The 18,590-nt window shown below is 39.4% G+C and overlaps 1 protein-coding gene across 1 annotated transcript; it reads right to left on the bottom strand.

Annotated features, from left to right (window-relative positions):
• Positions 1-6,648: 6,648 nt before the first annotated feature.
• LOC139770302 (uncharacterized) lies at positions 6,649-13,962 on the bottom strand. The gene is made up of 3 exons (XM_071702182.1): positions 12,373-13,962; positions 10,164-10,941; positions 6,649-9,865 (listed from the first exon to the last, which is right to left on the bottom strand). The coding sequence occupies exons 2-3, from the start codon at positions 10,928-10,930 to the stop codon at positions 9,013-9,015; spliced, it is 1,620 nt and encodes a 539-aa protein (XP_071558283.1). The 5' UTR covers positions 10,931-10,941; positions 12,373-13,962; the 3' UTR covers positions 6,649-9,012.
• Positions 13,963-18,590: the final 4,628 nt, after the last annotated feature.

The following is an 18,590-nucleotide window of genomic DNA, read 5'->3' as shown; positions in this document are numbered from 1 at the left end:
TTGCTGTAGAAATTGCCGATGTCAAAAGTATGTAACTGCTTTGTTGTATAAAATAATGATGCAGCGAATAGTATTGAAGCATCGATGGAGTTGAACTCAATGTTGCTAATTATATTGATTCCTGATTTTCCTGCATGTTTCTGTTTAATGTCAGGCGAATGCCGGATTTAATCAAATTGTATTTGATCATGCTTATGACGTATTATTTATTTATTGATGATATATTAATTCATATATTATAAAAGTGTGTAATATGTTTAAATTTTTTTAATTAAGAACTGATGGATTTTATACTTTATGATGCAACTTTTGATGTTATTTGCTTTATAACAACTGTCACGTAGTGATAGACTACTATTACCGTTCATATCTTATAGAAACATTAGTGCATTTAAAAAATCTAACTGAATAAAACGATCACATACTACGTTCAAATTATCAAGGAATTTGGGAAAAAAGAAGTAATAAGCAATCATTTTCAATAACAAGATAATTTAAATAATTAATGCGAAAGGAATACGCGCATTAAAACAATTCTGAAGCTATTTTATTTTTCCCTTTCGCATGCACTGAAACTTCAGTTTAGCCCTGCAGGGTTACATGTAACGATTCGTAACAAATTCACAGAAGTCAATTGATACGAAAAATATCGAGTCTCGCCACCTCGCCATATTCCTGTTCAAACGCATCAACATTTCTTAAAATTATTTCTCTATTACAAATATGAAATTAACTAACAATACATTATTAATTTCATGAAAAAATATTCAAAATTACAGAAATATAGTAAAATTGTAAATATAAAATATACAAATATATGATATATTATAATTGTATATTATATTATAATTTTGTTTCACATATAGATATACATAAATGCTAAAAACTAATTTGAAAATTACTATCGTGAAAATTACCATCGATCTTATTACACAAGAATTATGATCGCTATTTCGCTGAGTCGAGACCACAATTATAATTAAATACCCATTTGTTACATTTTTGGCTAATTACATAATTAATATTGCATACATTAAAACCGAAAACGTAAAGTTCATTTTTCTTGCGAGAACCGAAAAATCCGGTGTTCTTCCAGTTTTTTGGACGTTATACTACAGAAGCGATATGAACAAACGGAGACGCACAGACCAGATATCTGAGCGTAATCAGAAGTTGAAAGTGTACCAAAAAAATCGCGTTATCTTGATATCCAAAAGTGCGTATTCGGTGACCGGATGGATCAGAGGAGCCGCCGTGTTGGCGCAGGAAACGGAAACTGGTGGAAACAAAGCTTCGGCAAACAGACGGCATCTCACAGGGAATAGGGCAAATAACGCGCGTCCGCGCCTATTGCTCTCGCCTCGGTCGTCGGTCGCGACAAATATTGTCACATCCGTGGCGGAGAAGGAAGAGGGGTAACATCACCTCTCGTTTCGGCCTGGGGGACCCCGACCGATAGATTAGGACACGGGCACGATACTGTAAACGACGTCGCCGCACGCACGCAGCGTGAAAGATAACGAGAACCGATCGAGACAGGTCTTGTCGAATTAGCAGGTAGAGGTCCAAGCAGCGGCGTGAGAACTAACCGTCAACCGTCGATCCCGAGATAACGTAATCCGAAAGGAAAATCGTGAATGGGACCCGGCCGGAAAAATGGAGGAACGCCACTTAGGTCTGAATGTGTGCGAACGCGAGCGGAAATGACAGCGGTGAAACTTCTTTTCCGATCCATTTCTCTGATGGACTTTACAAAATGATATCGCTACCGCGCGCGCGCGCGCATCCTATGAAAATGTCAGTAAAAAGAATCATGTGACTTATTTTACGATTATTTTACGATAAACCAGACGTAATCAACCAACATCACTCCGTAATTTGAACGTCGAATATATAAGAAACTTTGTAAATAAAATTTGCAAATTTACATTTGCAATAAGAAACATTACAATGCAAATTGTATTAATATAATATTTTCGTTTATCTCTTCTTTTTTATACTCTAGAATTGCATAGATCAATCATCTTTATTCGAGAGGTGTAATTAGTTTCTGATATAATCTTACATGATAATGTAACAATATATAAAAAAGAATATACGCAATAAAGTTGTCGAGAACCAATCGATCTCATATAAAAACGTATCATGAATAAAAGCACGCGAATCAAATAAGAATAATATATGTATGATCAAATAGAAAAATATCAGAAAGTGTCTGACGTGAACGAATATTCTTTTTATGATCAGAATCAGAAAAAAAGATAGGTGTAGTGTGTTCGTAGAGTGTTTATAAAGTATAAAGCATCGACAAGAATTTGTCGTGGATTCTAAGTTGTCGCCTGTATATACGATGATAAGTGTGCCCTCAGTAATGGCGGTCACATCAAAGCTTTACTCGCGTTCTTCGTCGGCGTGAAGTCGCGACTCGTAGATACGCGGACGTGCCTAATGGAAAGGTGTGTGTGCACACACGACAATGTTTCGTATCTCTTAATGGTCGTTTCACAACCGTTTCCTAAGCGTACGAATTTTGCGTTTTGAAATAGCGTCAGAAGCACAAGCCAAGATGCGGCGACAACTTTACAATCGTTTCAATAAAGACGGATAGCATCTCGAGCTCGTCGAATCTTTGCTGACAAAGTGAAATTAAATGAGCAGAAGATATGCAAAAACGCTGTAAAATTCTTCTTAATGGTCTATTAAAACGTTCCTTTTTAATCTATCCGAAAAAGCAACGTAAATTTAATCTGATATTCGCAGCATTGTAACAAAATCATTTCAATAACGATTATTTTTATGAGAAAGAGGGATACAAGGAGAGTTTTTATTATAAATTAAGAATTTTTTCTCTTCGTATATGTAATATTCGTAATGTTCTATTTTTGACTTACAAAAATTCGAATTAAATTGCAGAATCTACAATGATTTCATATTTTACGTTTACGGACGGCAATATACATTACTAGCACAATCCTGGATTTACCAGCTTTTATTACACGTTATCATCTGCGCACTTGTTTTCGCGAGGAAAAGCCATTGACGCTATAACTCGAAAGATTAACTTGGATATTTTCGCAGTTTATTTCAAATCCCGCGTATCACATCGCCGATTTGTATCTCTAGCTAGAAAACTATATTCGGTCTTTACACTCTTGTATCAATTTAAACAAGCGCTTATATTCTACATTTGTGCTATTAAGACTAATTGTAAGTGTCTAGATTTTAATTAAAGGATAAAGTTGCAAAAATATTATTTAAATTATTGTAATTTACGTGTCAATAAAATGCAAATAAATGTTAGTAAATTCCGTAAATTTTAATAAACGAAATAACAATTTAGGATACTATTGTAATAATTAGATAGTTTTTTCTTTTTCTTTTATTATTTGTACATCTTACATGTGCACGTTGCATACTTACGTGGCCAGCGGAAGGTGCGGATTTAGTCTATGATTCTTCTTGGGTTCGTCCTATGCCCATTATGCTCATTATTCTCATGTTTCTCTTTTTCTTCTATTATTTATATATCTTACGAATTTGTTTATATATAAGCAGATATGTAATCCCATTTTCCTGAATTTGATTGAAATTTCCTTAATATTCTTTATTAAGAATCATATATTATATATTCCTGCTAAGCTTTAAAATAGTTAGTATGGTGATGATACACACTTATTTCCGACAATGGAGTTATTCTAAAAGTATACCCGTGAACAAAAATAAAATTTTGGTAAATCCGTACTTACAAAACATTCGGAAAATCAGTATGCGCGTAAAATTCTGCGGGTGACAAACGGGCGTCGCTGTGAGCGAGACTTTATCTTAAGGTCCAGAGAGGCACCACGAAGAGTTCGCTCGCATAATGGGCATAGGACGAACCCAAGAAGAATCATGGACTAAAGCCGCACCTTCCGCTGGCCACGTAAGTATGCAACGTGCACACGTTATAATGCTACGCCCGCAAATGTACGGGCGACGTAAGGTTACGGCGACCACCATAATACCGGACGCAAATTTGACCTCTTCCACGACGGCGTCGTATAGTCTTATACGTGCGCAATTATGCTACTTCCGATCCGCAAATAATACCGTATCCATTGAATGTCGCGATTAAAGTGATGCAAAAAAGAATCCTTCCTCTATATGAATTCTATATTATACAATTTAATAGTCAGATGATACAAAAAAAATTGCGAACAAACAGTTACTGCACTGAACATTAAAATTGTTAGCTCTACTCTTACAGTTCCACAAAATTGAAAATTTGTAGAAGAAAGTTACACGTCGTCATTTACATATTCTAAACATTACACATGAAAAAAAGATTCTATTAGCGAACAACGTTGTTAACAAATTGCAGCAAATTGTTTACGATAAGTCTGCGACATCCAAGAAACAAATGTGTGGAAAAGATATATTTTCTTGCGTCTATTTCATCGAATGAATATTGTTCATCAAGACATAATCTCTCAAAGAGAACAGCTTCTGCGAGATTCTTATTACTTGGCTTTTACAGCTTTATCACGACAAAGTGATCTCCAATCTTCGACGTGCGAAATGCCTAAGTACCCGTTGACACATCCAGTTTGCGCGATACATACGTACACACACATGCGTGCCTCGGTGCGTAAAGCAAAGCGTGACGTGTGTCGCTCGCGCAGGAATTTGCCTTCGCGGCTTTACCGGATTTACCGAGACACCTCGTGAAACACGCCCATGTTTGACTTAGCTTTTGAGTTACGCCGAAATTTTCACAGAAAGTCGCCGCCGTCACAGAGAGACCGACACTGACAACGAGGCCGGTCGAGGAAGTGGAAAGACGGCGAGGACGACGTGTTCGTATAGGACTTATCATCTCGTGTAACGACGACGGGCCGCGCCCGACATGTACGGATGGAATAGATTGTTTGTCGATTTTTACTCACCTCCCCCGCCATAAAGCCGTCTGCGAGCGGCGGAACCCGGCTCGTAAAATGTACAAGCCGAGCTGACAGCGGCACAACACGCGCTTAAGTGCAAACAAACTTTCTCACAAGTAATTCGTCCGATATTCAGGCCAAAACGGAAGTTCATTTAGAATTCGTTTTTGAAACTCGTTTTTGAAACTCGCATTTTTGCACGAACCTATCAACGACACGTAAAAAACAAATTTTTTTTGTTTTTAACAAAAAAAATATTTCTATATGTACCTCTGTAATATAAAGAGAGCATCATTTTTTTACAATATAAATAGACGAATAATAACATTACACTTTTTATCGGAATTATATAGTTTTAAAATATTTTCAAAGACATCAGAATTGAAAGAAATGATATGCAAAAGTTAAAATATATTTATGTACTAAATCTAAAGTATTTTAATAAATTTTTATCAAAAGTGACATAAATATCCGAATATTTTATTCTTTGCTTAATGACGGATAATTAATTCGATTGGAATAGCGATAGTTTTTAATATTTAATAAAAATTATTTTTATATACAATAACATACTAATACTTGAAAACAAATTAAAATTTCATAAACGTTACCCTGGTTGAAAAGAATATTAGGAAAGAATTAAAAGAATGTGATATAGTTATAATAAATTATATACTGCAATTAGAGATAATATAAACAATACACATTTTTGTTAATGTTACTTACTTAACTATATTCAAGCTTTCTTCTGCAAAAAAAAAGAATGGAAATGCAGCGAAGTTTAGAGTCATCACGGAATTATCTTATCTTCATTTATTCAGTTACATGCTGTTTGAACTGTAGTGCACAGATGGTTCCCGTCAAACAAAGGTTTTTTTTTCTTTCACAAAGGATTAAGATAACATAGTGGACATTGTCAATATGCTTTAAGTTGCTTAAAGGCACACTTAAAGTTTGTGTCTTCAGACCTAGGCTTCGGTTTCCTTGAAACTATGAATATTTATGTGTCTCCTAGTTTACAATCCTTTAGACCTATCTATAAATTTAACATAAATTTCGAGACGCCAAGACCATTTCTGCTCTTTTCACCATTTTTTTTCCGTCCCACGTCTGTATAGGAGTTAGTGCGCTATCTAGATAAAAGTATTAGAAAACCATAAATACGCGTGAAGAAACTAGCTGTTGGTAAACACTATACTTGCATATCGTGTAAATTAATTTTTTTTTAAATATATACGTATTAATCTGCTTATAATTAAATGTATTGAGAATTTTATTTTACAATTTTATTATTTAAATTGTTGAGTATAACTGGGCAGATAAGTTAGCCACTGTCGGCTATATACCTTTAGAAGCATCTCTTCAAGCATGGCATTCAAGAAAAAAAAAAAAGGATTAAATGTTTCAGTCGATATTTCAGTTCAGTTCAGACTGAAATATACGTTGCATATTATAAATTAGCATTAATTGCAGTTGTTTTTACATCTTTTGTATAATTTATTAAATTGTATTTTAAAAATATTTACAGGCAGGATATGCCTCGTAAAAAACATGACTTATAAAATTTACTAAAGCTAAAAAAGTTAATAATATTTGATAATATTTTTAATTAATATAAATAAATTAATATAAATCATCTTTTGTATAAATACCGTTACAATTTAATTGCAGTATTCTTAATGTGATTTTATTCTGGTAAAATGTTCTCTCAATGAATATGTTACAGCTGTTACCGTTTTTTATATTTTTTTTTATTTCATATTTCTTAATATAATTTACAAAGTTGCTTAACTTTCATATAAATCTAAAAATATACTGATATGAGGAATAAACTAGTAACGTAGAAAATAACAGGAGATTGATCGCTCGCACATTTGTAGTTTTCGATGCAGGCTCTCGTTGTACGTAGTATATTGTACATTGTATATATCACTATACATTAAAGTGTGTCGCAAAGCGCACCAAAAATGTCTTCTTACATTCTTCCTTCTCATTTCCTTTCTTTTCTTCTTCTTCGTCACTTTTCTTCTTTTTGCGCTATCTCTATCCCTATCGCTATATCACGCTCGCTTTCACGCACACATACAACTTCATTCTCCTTCTCACATATACGTATGAAAAATTACATTTCTGTTTGAAACATAGATTACTAACATTTATCATATTTTAAGTCATATCTGAATTTTTAGCACGTAATTTTACTGAGCTACTTTCATACACGACTTTCATACATAATTGTTGTAACTTGAACACGTGATACAATCTTGTTGTTAATAATTATTTTATAATTGTGTTCTAATTATTATTGTAACGTTCAATTCCACATATTTGGAAAGTTCGTAATATATCTAAAGTAATAATTACATTATTATTACACATGTAAAACATTACGCAAATAGTCTCATGTACAATTACTCGACTATTCGAATGGCGAATGTAAAATATTACATATCAGCTATTTATAAAATTCATGGGATTCCTTTCGTAACGTGTCGCTGCTATTAAAATAGCTTTGAAATAAATTAAATTAATTTATTAAAATAATAAAAAATTTGGAACATTTAATTGTAATAATTTTGAATTTGTTTAACATGTATTATACTCATGATTATAAGTATAATATTATAAGTATTCGTGAAGAATACTGAGAATTTAATTTAATTTATTTCTATTAATTTCGCACAAAACAAAGCGTTATGGAAATAACTGGTTCGCTTTCAGACAGTCCTTATGGAAATATTGAGTTTTCAGTATTTATGAAGATCTATGTATATTTTATAATTAAGAAAGATATATTGCTATTAGTAAATATCATTTCAAGCATGGAGTATATCCATTTTGTACCCGATTTTGTTGTATTTTTCCGTAACGCGCATTAACGCATAAAGTTGGCCGGATCATTCAAACATTCGAACACATCGAAATTTTATTTAATCACAATAGACACTTTAAAACGGAAAGCTATTCTAGAATGTATATTCGAGGGATCGTTTCTTATATATGGATTCTTTGAAATCCACTGAAAAGAAGGTATACCTTTGTGTTGGAGGCGTTACAGGCATAGCTCGAAAGGATCGTCTCTGCGGTCGGATGGTGTACAGTTTGGGTCGCACAAAAAGACCATTAACGCTTTCTCGCGTCGAGGGCACGGAAAGGCGAGGGAGGAGGCCGGAAGAGGAGAGAAAAAAATATTGATATTCGTCTAGGAATATTTTTAGAAGGGAAAAGCAGCAGCAGCAGCAGCAGCAGTAGTAGTAGTAGCAGGGAGCAGGTATTTCGCGCGCGGATCGAGCAGGTACAAAGCTGTATTGCACCTGCCACGGTGGCACAGGCACAGGTTATTACCCCGACCGCAAAATTTGCATTATCCCCTCTCTCGAACAACTGCAGGACAAAAGAATACTTCGCCGTATAGTCGCAGTTTTCTTAATATCTTCTGGACTTATTATTTCTTCGCTATTGCGTCGTTATCGCGATGCGCGTCGCGGGAAGAACTACTGTAGCTTCTACAACTGTAGCATGAAGCGAGAGCACCTCTCTTTAGCGATAAACTATTAAGGCACATTTTTGGTATATATTTGTTTAACCGTCTCATTCCTAGAAAATTATTTCTTAATACTGCATTCTAGGTTATATAATAATGAAAATATCTTTTTGATACGTACTTTTGAAATTATCTTGTTTAATGCATATGATTTTTATAATTCGTTTCTTTGTATTATTTTATAATAGGTATAAAAAGATAATATATGATTATTTGGAGTGAGAGGGTTAATTTTTCCAAGTCTTTAATAACTATTTTAGAATCGCGCACGCCTTTTTTGAAAGACTTATGAAGATATTTTTTTAGGACTTTGCTCATTGTTTATTTAAACTCTCTCATATCCACATGAAAAATAGATTGTATGCAGACTTTCTAAAAAATTCGACAAGTTATTAGCCATATCTTTACGTGTTTCAAAAATTTCGTAGAATCCATGGAATCTTTAGAAAGACTTTATTCTTTGTGAAAACCGGTACCTTTCCTTCGTGTAATCCATAAAGCCTATGAGAAAGAAATTCAAGCACAGGAAAACTACCTGCGACAAATTTTCTATCGACCCATTATATCCGCAATAGTGAAACCCTGGCGTGCTGGTGCAGGTCTAGGTGGTGGTGGTGGCTGCGGTGTTGGAGCTCTCGGTGGTCTAGCTATTTCCTTGTCACGTTCCCTGTTACGTTCTCTTTCCCTGTTCTGCTCCATCTCTCGTTCTCTCTCGCGCTCACGCTCTTGAAGCTCTAGGAATACTCTGGAAGGACCCGGGGAGCCAATTCTTCGCCGGTAAGAAGCCAAAATGAGTGGGGGTGGTGGCGGGAGTGCAGCCGGTGGGTTCTGGGTGACAGAATGAGCCGCAGATGCGCCGCTGGTCACCGTCGATGTCTTCACAGTGGGTAGTAGGTCCCTTCTGATCTGAAGTTGAGGTCTCTGAGGAAGAGGTGGTGCTGAGGCCGGAGCTGTAGGCGCAGGTGGCTGCACTGAAGAACCTTGGGAAGGATATCCGGACGAAGTAGAAGATGCAGAAGATACGGACGGTGGTGTGGATGTCGATGAGGAAGATGGTCCAGGCTCGGGGCAATCTTCTTCGGGACTGTCGTCGTCCCTCAACGCCTCTTCCAATGCTTCTGGAGGAACATCGCCCACGGCATGTGTCAATGCGTGTCTTCTGAGATCGCAGTTTCTACGAAATACCTTACCGCACGAGGTACATTCATAAGGCTTGTGATCTGTGTGCGTTAGAAGATGCGTCTTGAGATTGCTGCGCTGGTTAAAACTTCTCGCGCAAACGGGACATTTGTGCGGAGATTCTTCCATATGCAGAATCTTGTGAACTGCTAGAGTACGGCTCTGACAAAAGCCCTTACCACATTCACCGCACTTGAAAGGCTTTTCTTTACTGTGGATATACCTAAGAGAAGAAGATAAAAATCAGGAAATGATAATAGTTAACAAAAAAAGTCTATATTCTAATTTGAAGCTATAAAACTTTTCATATTTTTAATTTATCTGTTGACTTTATTTAATATTTATACCGTTAATTTTATTGCAGATACTTAATATCGTAAAACAAATTAATACAATATAAACATACAATAAAGAATTCAAAAAAGTTAATTTTTCATTCTTTTTACGTGATACGTTATAGTTAATTTAATTCAGTGAACTGATTTAATTTAGTGAATTTAATAAAGAATTATGTATCATACCTATGATCCCTAAGATGATCTTGCCGCCTGAAGGCCTTACCGCAAATGTCGCAGGAGTATGGCCTCTCGTCGGTATGAGTTCTCTCATGAATAAGGAGATTATATGATTTCGTGAACTGTCGATTACAGAATTTACAAATGAACTGTTTCTTCGGTCTGGATGCTCTGCCAGGTGCTCTAAGTAACCTTCGATCCAGATGCTGATGGGTTAATGGACCACCCGGGGGATACAAAGCGGAACTACCAGGAAAAGGACCAGCAAAGACTGGATACCCAGGAGGTTCAAGGAGAGGATGCGGCGGTAGTAAAAGACCTCGCGCTAACTCTTTTCTTTTGTCGGCCATCATCGCCATGATATCGTAACTCGACGAGCTCTTTCTGGCCACTGAAGATTCAGGACCGACTTCGTGTTCTGAATTCGTCGATGATGAGGAAGAGGGCGGTGGCCCGGGTAAATGAGGATGCATTTCACCTGGATACGGAGTGAGTTGTAATCTTGAAGGCACCACAGGCACAAAGGCTGACGACTCTCGGTGATGGGCATGACCCAGACTGGTTACCAAGCTGTGACGGTGATGATGATAGGCGGCGAGAGTGCCAGATGGATCGAATCCTCTCGAGGTCGATGCCGCGCTAGAACTAGAAGACGACGAGGCTGCGGAAGAGGGGCCTGATCTCGGAGACTGTCCAAGACTCAGGTCCCGACCTCTGCTCGTCTCCTCAGAAACTGTGGCCGAGGCCGACGTAACTACGATGTCGGTTGGCATAGCGATTGTACCTAAAAGATTAAAAAAATTGATTAATTACACATTGATAGATGAATAAAAATGAAACTAATACGATCAACATAATCAGTTTTTCATTCCGCGGAACAAACGACTTTTAAGACATCTGTTTGATTATATATTTCCAAATTTTTATATTTTTAAAAATATTAAATTAACTTACGAGCATTTACAGCTACATAATCAAGTAAATTAAAAAAATCTTGAAAAAAATTAACATATATTTTCTAACAATTTATTTATTTTTTTTTAATTTATTGAAATTGTCAATTGATGCTTTTTACAAAAAATGTTACAGAAAATGTAGAAAAACGATTTACATATAAATAATATTTTTGTGATGTTTACACATAAATAATAAATATTAATATTAATACACAATTAAAGGAATCTGATAAGTATATTGCTTATTCCATAAAAAGTTTTATGAAAACGTTGTTTTTTTACATATTAGCGATCTCCATAAATCCGTATTAAAGTTAAGATAAAAATTGAAATAAAAAATAACTTATATAAGAACGTACATCCACCAATATGGAAAATAATTTTTTTTAATTTTGCATTATCTATTTTAACAATATTATGGGTTGTTGTACATTCTTTATAAATTTTCTTACGTACATATAATATACTAACATACTCATATATGTCGAGTTATGGTATGTGAAAAACAGTAAACTAACACGTAGATGCATAAAAAATAGAACTGGCAAATCAGAGAATGCGTTAATTTAAGAACATATTTACTTAAAAACTATTAAAAATTATTTTCATATGTTATCGTTAAATGACGGCGCTATCATTTTCTATTGATATTTCTTCAATTTTATAATACGCCAAACATTCCTTGGCACATCGCTTAACTCTTAACGTGTTTACTTAAGAAGTAGAGAGTCGTGTAATATCGTGATCGGTAGTTTATTCGTGGATCTTATGTCTAATGGACATCGCGAGAACCACTGTGTACCGACTCACCGCAAACTTTCGCAATCGTGCAGAAAATGGGTACGGACAGCGTTTAAAGAGGTTTTTTTTCTTTTTATTAATGATATCTCGCGTACTCGCTTTACTTGCGAAATCGCGCGTACATCTCGTTTCACAGATGGGCTCTTTGAAGGGCGGACAGACGCGCGGCGATTTAAATGATAATTCAATTGTAAAGTGCTCATTCCAGTCTACCATTCGGAGTATCGGTGCCGCGTACGTTTTACGAACGTGAACTGGTTATCTCGAGCCGAGCACACCTGCCAACATGGCTTCCGCGGACCCAGCGGTCACGGCTAGTCGGCTAGTCCCAGCAGCCATGTTGGAATCGCGAATGTCCGTAGGGACGCAACGAGGCGGACACGCGATTGCCCTGCGATTGTCCCTCATGATGGAAACTCCCTCAACATGCTCGCCCTGGGAGAAAAAGTCTCTCTCACCTGGAGGACGTTGATGGAGCCTTCCAGGTCTCCCTTTCAGAGTCCTCCAGCGAACCGCCAACGCATCTCCTCCTCCTCCTTCTCCGCTCGAAATCCCTTATTAGCCGACGGTCCGGTGATCAGCGGCGGAAACATCCAAACATCCGTTGTACCTCCGTCGACATCCACTACGGCACAACGAGAACTTTCGCAGGCCTTCGCGCGTATCACTCCTTATCTTTCTCCCGTGTACACGTAAACACACATACACTACACGCGGTGGCAACCACAGGCTTGCGGTAGGCAGCGCGGCGCGACTCCTTTCCTTTCCGTCGCACTTCCGTTCCTGCTCCAATCTCGCCGCCCGGAGTACCGCGAAAGGAGCAGCGACGGCGACGCGCTCCTCTCTCCCAAGGTCGGTACCCTAGAAGCAGCTCGAGAATCGAGAGAACGACAACCGGAGCGGGATGGCGGGATACGCGCTCGGCGCTCTTTCCTGCGGGAGAACACGGAGAAGCGCGCGGGTAACTGCGTGTCGGACGCCGCCAGGTAGGCTTCCTCGGCTCGCACACCCACGCAGGTGAGGCTCATGCACACCTCACGCACACGACGCACACATCTGCGCGCACACCTATACGCCAGGGCGACTCGCCTGGGAGTCTTTCCGTTTGGCTGCCGCTAGTAGCGCTGCTGCTGGATGCTGCGGCGTGACTGCCTCACTCTAGAGTCGCCCTTGGTGCGAGAGAGGCGGGTACCGGTCGGCTCGCAGTCGCCAGAGCGAGACCGACAGGTAGTCCGAGAGAGCGAGCGGCGAGAGGGCGGACTGAGGGCACGCGCGGGGGTTCTCTGGTATCCTATCTATACCAGTGCCTATGAGGCGATGCCGCGCAGGTTGAACGCAGGAGGTTTAGGTAGGGACGTGGTATGAGGGGCAGGTGCGTAAACGCGAAACCTGGCACCCTCTCTCTCTCTTTCCTTCCTTCACGCTTTGGTTCCTCCGCTGCTACCGTGGAATTTCCTCACCTCGGTGCATTCGATGCTCAGCCATGCCTGATGCGGACGATGTAGATACGCGTCCGATAATTCCGATAGTTTGACGATCGTAAGGAACCGTTGCATCCGCAGGCGCTCTAGCCAATTCTTATACGTCCAAAGTCGACGTTCACGTATCGCACGCACTCCCGCAAACTCCAGAACTCTCACTGCACCACTGTATCATCTCTGTGATTGATCTCCGAAGATCGAGTAGTCGATTCCGCTTGCGAAGGTAGCGCGACGCCGAAGCGCGTTTGTCGCCTCGGCCCGCGCGCTGTCAGGTAGGCTGACGAGAAAAGCGTGAGGCAGGTTGTAAACGCACCTGTAGGAAACCCGCGCCACGCCGGCACTGACGAAGGAGATCGGTCTTTGGTGGGCGGAAAGGGGAGTGTGGTCCGTGCACCCCGCCGCCAGCCAGAGGCAGTCAGAGAGATCGAGTCTCGGTCTTCGTCTCTCGCACGCTCTCCTCCTCGATCTCTCCCTCGGCCACGTTCCATCTTCCTTCCCCGTCTTCACGCGGTCCCGCTTCCACCTTCGACTTCTTCGTTCCCTCCGGTACCCCGCCATGCCGGCGCAACGCTCGCCTCCCCGCACGTTCCCACTGTCCTTCGACGTTTCCTTTTTTCTTTTTTTCCCCCTTTCCGTCTCTTTCTACTGGCAGCAGCCGCCGACGCCCAGCCGGTTTTACACCGGCAAATCGATTCAACCTTACGTACGTCTCGCTGGAGCGAGCGCGGTTCTAGTTCACGGATTCTGGAATTTGCTCCAGTTGGATAGAATAAGCGGCGCGATTGTTCGATCGCGGATGAGCCGTTGTTAGGCTGATTTGCACGAGACATGAATTTCTTATTGCTATTAAACGGCCTTTTTCCGCCGTTTAACCGCGTATTTTCTATTTTTATGTCTACGGAGTAATGGAGTGGAGAGTTTTTAGATCCATAAAGACAGAGAGAAAGAGAAGGAGAAATATGAGCGGCCACTTACAACGATTGGCTTCTCATTTAGTTCAGCGTTGCTATCATTTTATTCTTGTCAGGAATAGGCGCTCCAGATGCTCGATACTGAAAAGACTTTCTGCAATAAAATGTTTTCATCTATCTAAGATAAATTTCCAAACAAATCACATTATGAAATCTTATATAATATTATTTTTATAACTATAATATATACTTTAGATGAATGTATAATGTATCTGCGTAATTAAATAAACATGATTGGTGTCTACGTACGTTGATAATAAATTCTGATATTATTTTTTAAACAAAAATTCATATACACTTTAGATTATTTTGATTTAAACTGGTTATTCTATAAATGTTCCTGAGAGATATTAGAATTTGCAAACAAATTTAATGGAAGTTAAATGACGACGTTTATTTCCTGACGGAAGTCGCGTTTGCGGGCAAATTCGAGTGGCGAATTTGATCCATCGATCAATCAACTTCATGGATATCAGATCGAATCATTCTCAAATAATGGAGCCGCCGTCAGCTGGCTCCAACCAAGAATTAATCGACTAACAATATTTCCTTGTATTCCTTTCAGTTACATAGAGGATAATTTCTCACCTGCATAGAACATTCGTGCCGATATAAAGTGTGATATCACGATTCAATCATTAATAGATACTGCTAAAAGAAAAGATGAAAGCTTGTTATCGAAACACGTAACATTAAATACAGTTCAACATTATCCTTGTTTTCCATAAATAAATAACACGTACATTACGTAAGTCTCAATTTTTTATTTTAGTCAGCATTCCATTACAAAAGTTAGATGTATTTTTAGAATTAATTAAAGAATTTACAAGTCCAATTTCTCTCTTTATCATTTTTCAAATCTGGTAAGTTTAATTTTACTTCTTGACATTTTCCTATACTGTATCAAGTATAACAATTTGTTCTGGCGAGTACGAAAGTTGTGTGCCGCAGTTCTAAATATGTGTAACGTCAATAGATAAGAGGCCAACAAACGAAAGTACTATCTCTACTATTCAACGCCTGAACATGTCTCCGTAATCGCAATATCAATTTTTTCTCACATGGTTGCAAGTATGACATCCGTTCCACGTAAAGTGAACGGCATCACCTCTTTCAATTTTTTTTTTATTAGCAAATTTTATTGCTAAAACATTCGCGTTTAAACATCTCCGACTTGTGGGAGAAGACATAAGTGAGCAGTGTCGTATTACGTTATAACGCATTATAATCAGCGTGTCGAGAGAACCGCGTCTACTTGACGCAGAAACCATTCGGGACTGGGTTACGCTACCAAAGCGCGACGTCGTAAAACTCACCGGCGCGCGGCGCGGCGTCGTAGCCTCCCGTAAAACGAGCGCGCGGCCACGGCGCGTATATGGAAATTGATAGCACGTATTTCTATGCCCGTCAGCTTTTCAAGCGCCCGTAGCCCGTAGCCGCTCCGCGCGAGTTGGAACGTAGCTGACGCTACGAAGGGCCCGGCCTCGTTGTCGGGCGATCTTCAAACGGTCATTTTGTGAATTCATTTCGCGACTCGTTTCGACACGGTAGGTACCTGAAAGGGGACAAAGAGACACGGAGGAACGTTGACGAATCGGTCGGCGCGATCGCGTGTCGTAACGGTACGCGATGACGTACATCATCTCTTTTACCTAAAAGGTCGGGACGCCAAGTACAAGGCCGCCTTGCCTATTCCCGCGTGAGAAGAAGATCGCGCTTGAATGGGCGAGACTTTATATTTACATAGCATTAGCCTTTTGTAGCGGAATGCAATGTGTGAATGGCATCGGCGCGTCATTGTTTCGGGCGCCGATTGATGGTGCGATTCTCTTTCATTCAGCTTCCTCAATATCTATGTATGCTAATTAACGGAATATATGTACTTGTCAAGTTCAGTTATCGGCGTGAAACAAAAGTGTTGTAATAAATAAGATTCCGGGAGCTGTCTTGGAAATTTTTCAGACCACAAACCTGAAGAGTTTAGATTGTAGTTCTGTCGTTAGTACCTCCCATAATCTTGACTTGAGTTGCTCAAATTTTGCTTCTTTACTTGCAAACTTGGAATAGCTCGTTTGTTAATAGCTCAGTACATGTCTTCTCTATTTATATAATAATATCTCGAACGTGGAATATTGTTTATACTCTGTAAATCTTTCAAATGCGAAAGGCCATGTTGGTCTCTGTAGTAAAAGTTTTATCAGAAAGGTAAGCTTGATATAATATTTAAATAACTTTAATATCCATAGTAATGATAATACAGTAATATAAGACATTTAATAAGAAAGATATAAAATAGCAGATATAAAATTCAATTATTTTCTTTTAATTATTGTAACTCGGAATTTATCTTCATTTTTCAGTAAATGCCAAGTCATATATAAATCTACCTTTGTTTTAGTAGGCAAGTACCATAAAGCAAAAGCTGTATGGATTATTATCAGTAACGTACTAAAAGTAAGAACTTTTGTACATTAAGGGATAATCGTTCCTGCGCCACTCTTAAAAATTCTGGCATCATTTATATCCTCTAAACATATTTGCTGCAACAATGACATAATTCACAAATCAAAGTTTTCCAGAAAATGAGTTTGAATATTTTAAATCATAAAAATTTTGTAATATTATTTTTAAATGCAATTTTGGTGTAATAACTAATTGTAGAAAAATAAAAGTATCTAGCTCTTATATTAACTTTTTATTCAGTATATCGAATTTTCATTCTTTTGCAAAAAACTTATAAATAACAATTTTCTAATTATATTGTTGTTTTGTAGCAAATGAGCGATATAGTGCAATTTGTAATTGTATAAAAAAAAACGACGCGAAAGAATGCTATGTCATAGAAAAACGTAATGTGCGCGCACGCACAGTAGACGATAGTCTTCAACGTTTGTAACATGATTGCGAGGTATAAACCGAAGCTCATGGTTGCGATAATCCAATGCGTGTCGCGAGAGTTCTTTCACCGCAACCCGTTAAACTTCGCTCGAAGGTATCCAGCAGCCTAACATAAAATTAAAAGAGCTCTTTATACATGTGTCGCACATACGGGGGAATATCGCAGGGTTAAAGCTCTCGTCTTCTCGTCCGCGCTCATGCGAATACCCGTGGCGCGAATATACAACGCTGTAGCGTTGTTATAGCGTGCAACTGCCTCTCACGTCGTTTTGTTCACTGAACTAGTTCCCTCTCCTCTTACCTCGCCGATTCATTCCATCACTACCAAGCTCACAATCTTACCACCACTACGTGACCACCACCACTACCACCACCATCTCAACCACCACATCGCTACCACACGACCACCACCACCATCATCATCGCCGGCACGCCGTTGTGCGGCCGCAACAGCGCGATGCCCACAGCAACGTCATCGAGATCACCATCGCGCATAGGAGACAGAACGAGAGGTGGAAGTGGTACCAAGAGAGACGGCGAGCGCGTTCAAGTGAGGATTCCACCGAATCCGTCGAATCACCGTGGAATTTCGAGCGGGAAGACGCGCGAGCCGATAATATACGAGGTGTTTTTATAATAGGATAATTATATCTATTCTATATGTACCCAGTCTTCGCATAATTCTCTCCTCTTTTTTAATCGCATTACATTCGTCGCGAGTCGCGGAAGGAACTCGTGGAAACTCCACTTTGTAGACGCGGCACGACGACTCGCCGGCGAAGAGGAGAAAGCTAAGGAGAAAGAAAGAGAGAGCGCAACGTCGAGAGCGCGCGCCGTGAATGTAAGCGCAACGGATGATGCGAGGAGAGGACGTGGAGCGCGCGCAGGCCTCCAAGTACGAAGAACACGGGGCCGGCCGCCGCATACCTACACGACGCGTAATGAGAACATACCAGCATCGTTCGGGCTGCTATCTGCTATCAAACGGATACCACCGGTCCAGCCACGGACGAAGCGTGCAACGCGCCCCAAGCAAGGCCCCAAATTTATCTTGCGCGCATCGCCGCGCGCCGCGGCCGCACCGCTCTTAAAAATCTCACTCGCGATATTTCATTGCGATCATCGTAATTGAGATCTCGGCTTTTCAGCTATTCGTTCAGCGGTTACCGTCCGCACTCCGCACTCCGCGCGCGCGCGCGGATATGCATTCGATCGATCGTGCCCTTCGATCGTGCCGCCACGTCGGGTCTTAATCATAACTCCCGATGATGATTCTCGCCACACGGCGAGCTTCGTGCGATGCGAAACGGAATCGTTTCAGTGTCG

This window comes from Temnothorax nylanderi, unplaced genomic scaffold (assembly GCF_030848795.1).
Source record: "Temnothorax nylanderi isolate EJ_2023f unplaced genomic scaffold, tnyl_v1.0 TNYL_tig0028_pilon, whole genome shotgun sequence".
Taxonomy (NCBI): domain Eukaryota; kingdom Metazoa; phylum Arthropoda; class Insecta; order Hymenoptera; family Formicidae; genus Temnothorax; species Temnothorax nylanderi.
Note: the sequence above shows the minus strand (reverse complement) of the source record. Positions and strands in the feature narration are given on the sequence as shown.

What these genes read in the sequence shown, in the direction of transcription:
- LOC139770302 (XM_071702182.1), bottom strand. Translation starts at nt 10,930, where the DNA reads ATGCCAACCGACATCGTAGTTACGTCGGCCTCGGCCACAGTTTCTGAG. An exon ending in GATCATCTTAGGGATCATAG is followed by an intron (nt 9,866 to 10,163) that starts GTATGATACATA and finishes TTCTTCTCTTAG; the next exon opens with GTATATCCACAGTAAAGAAA.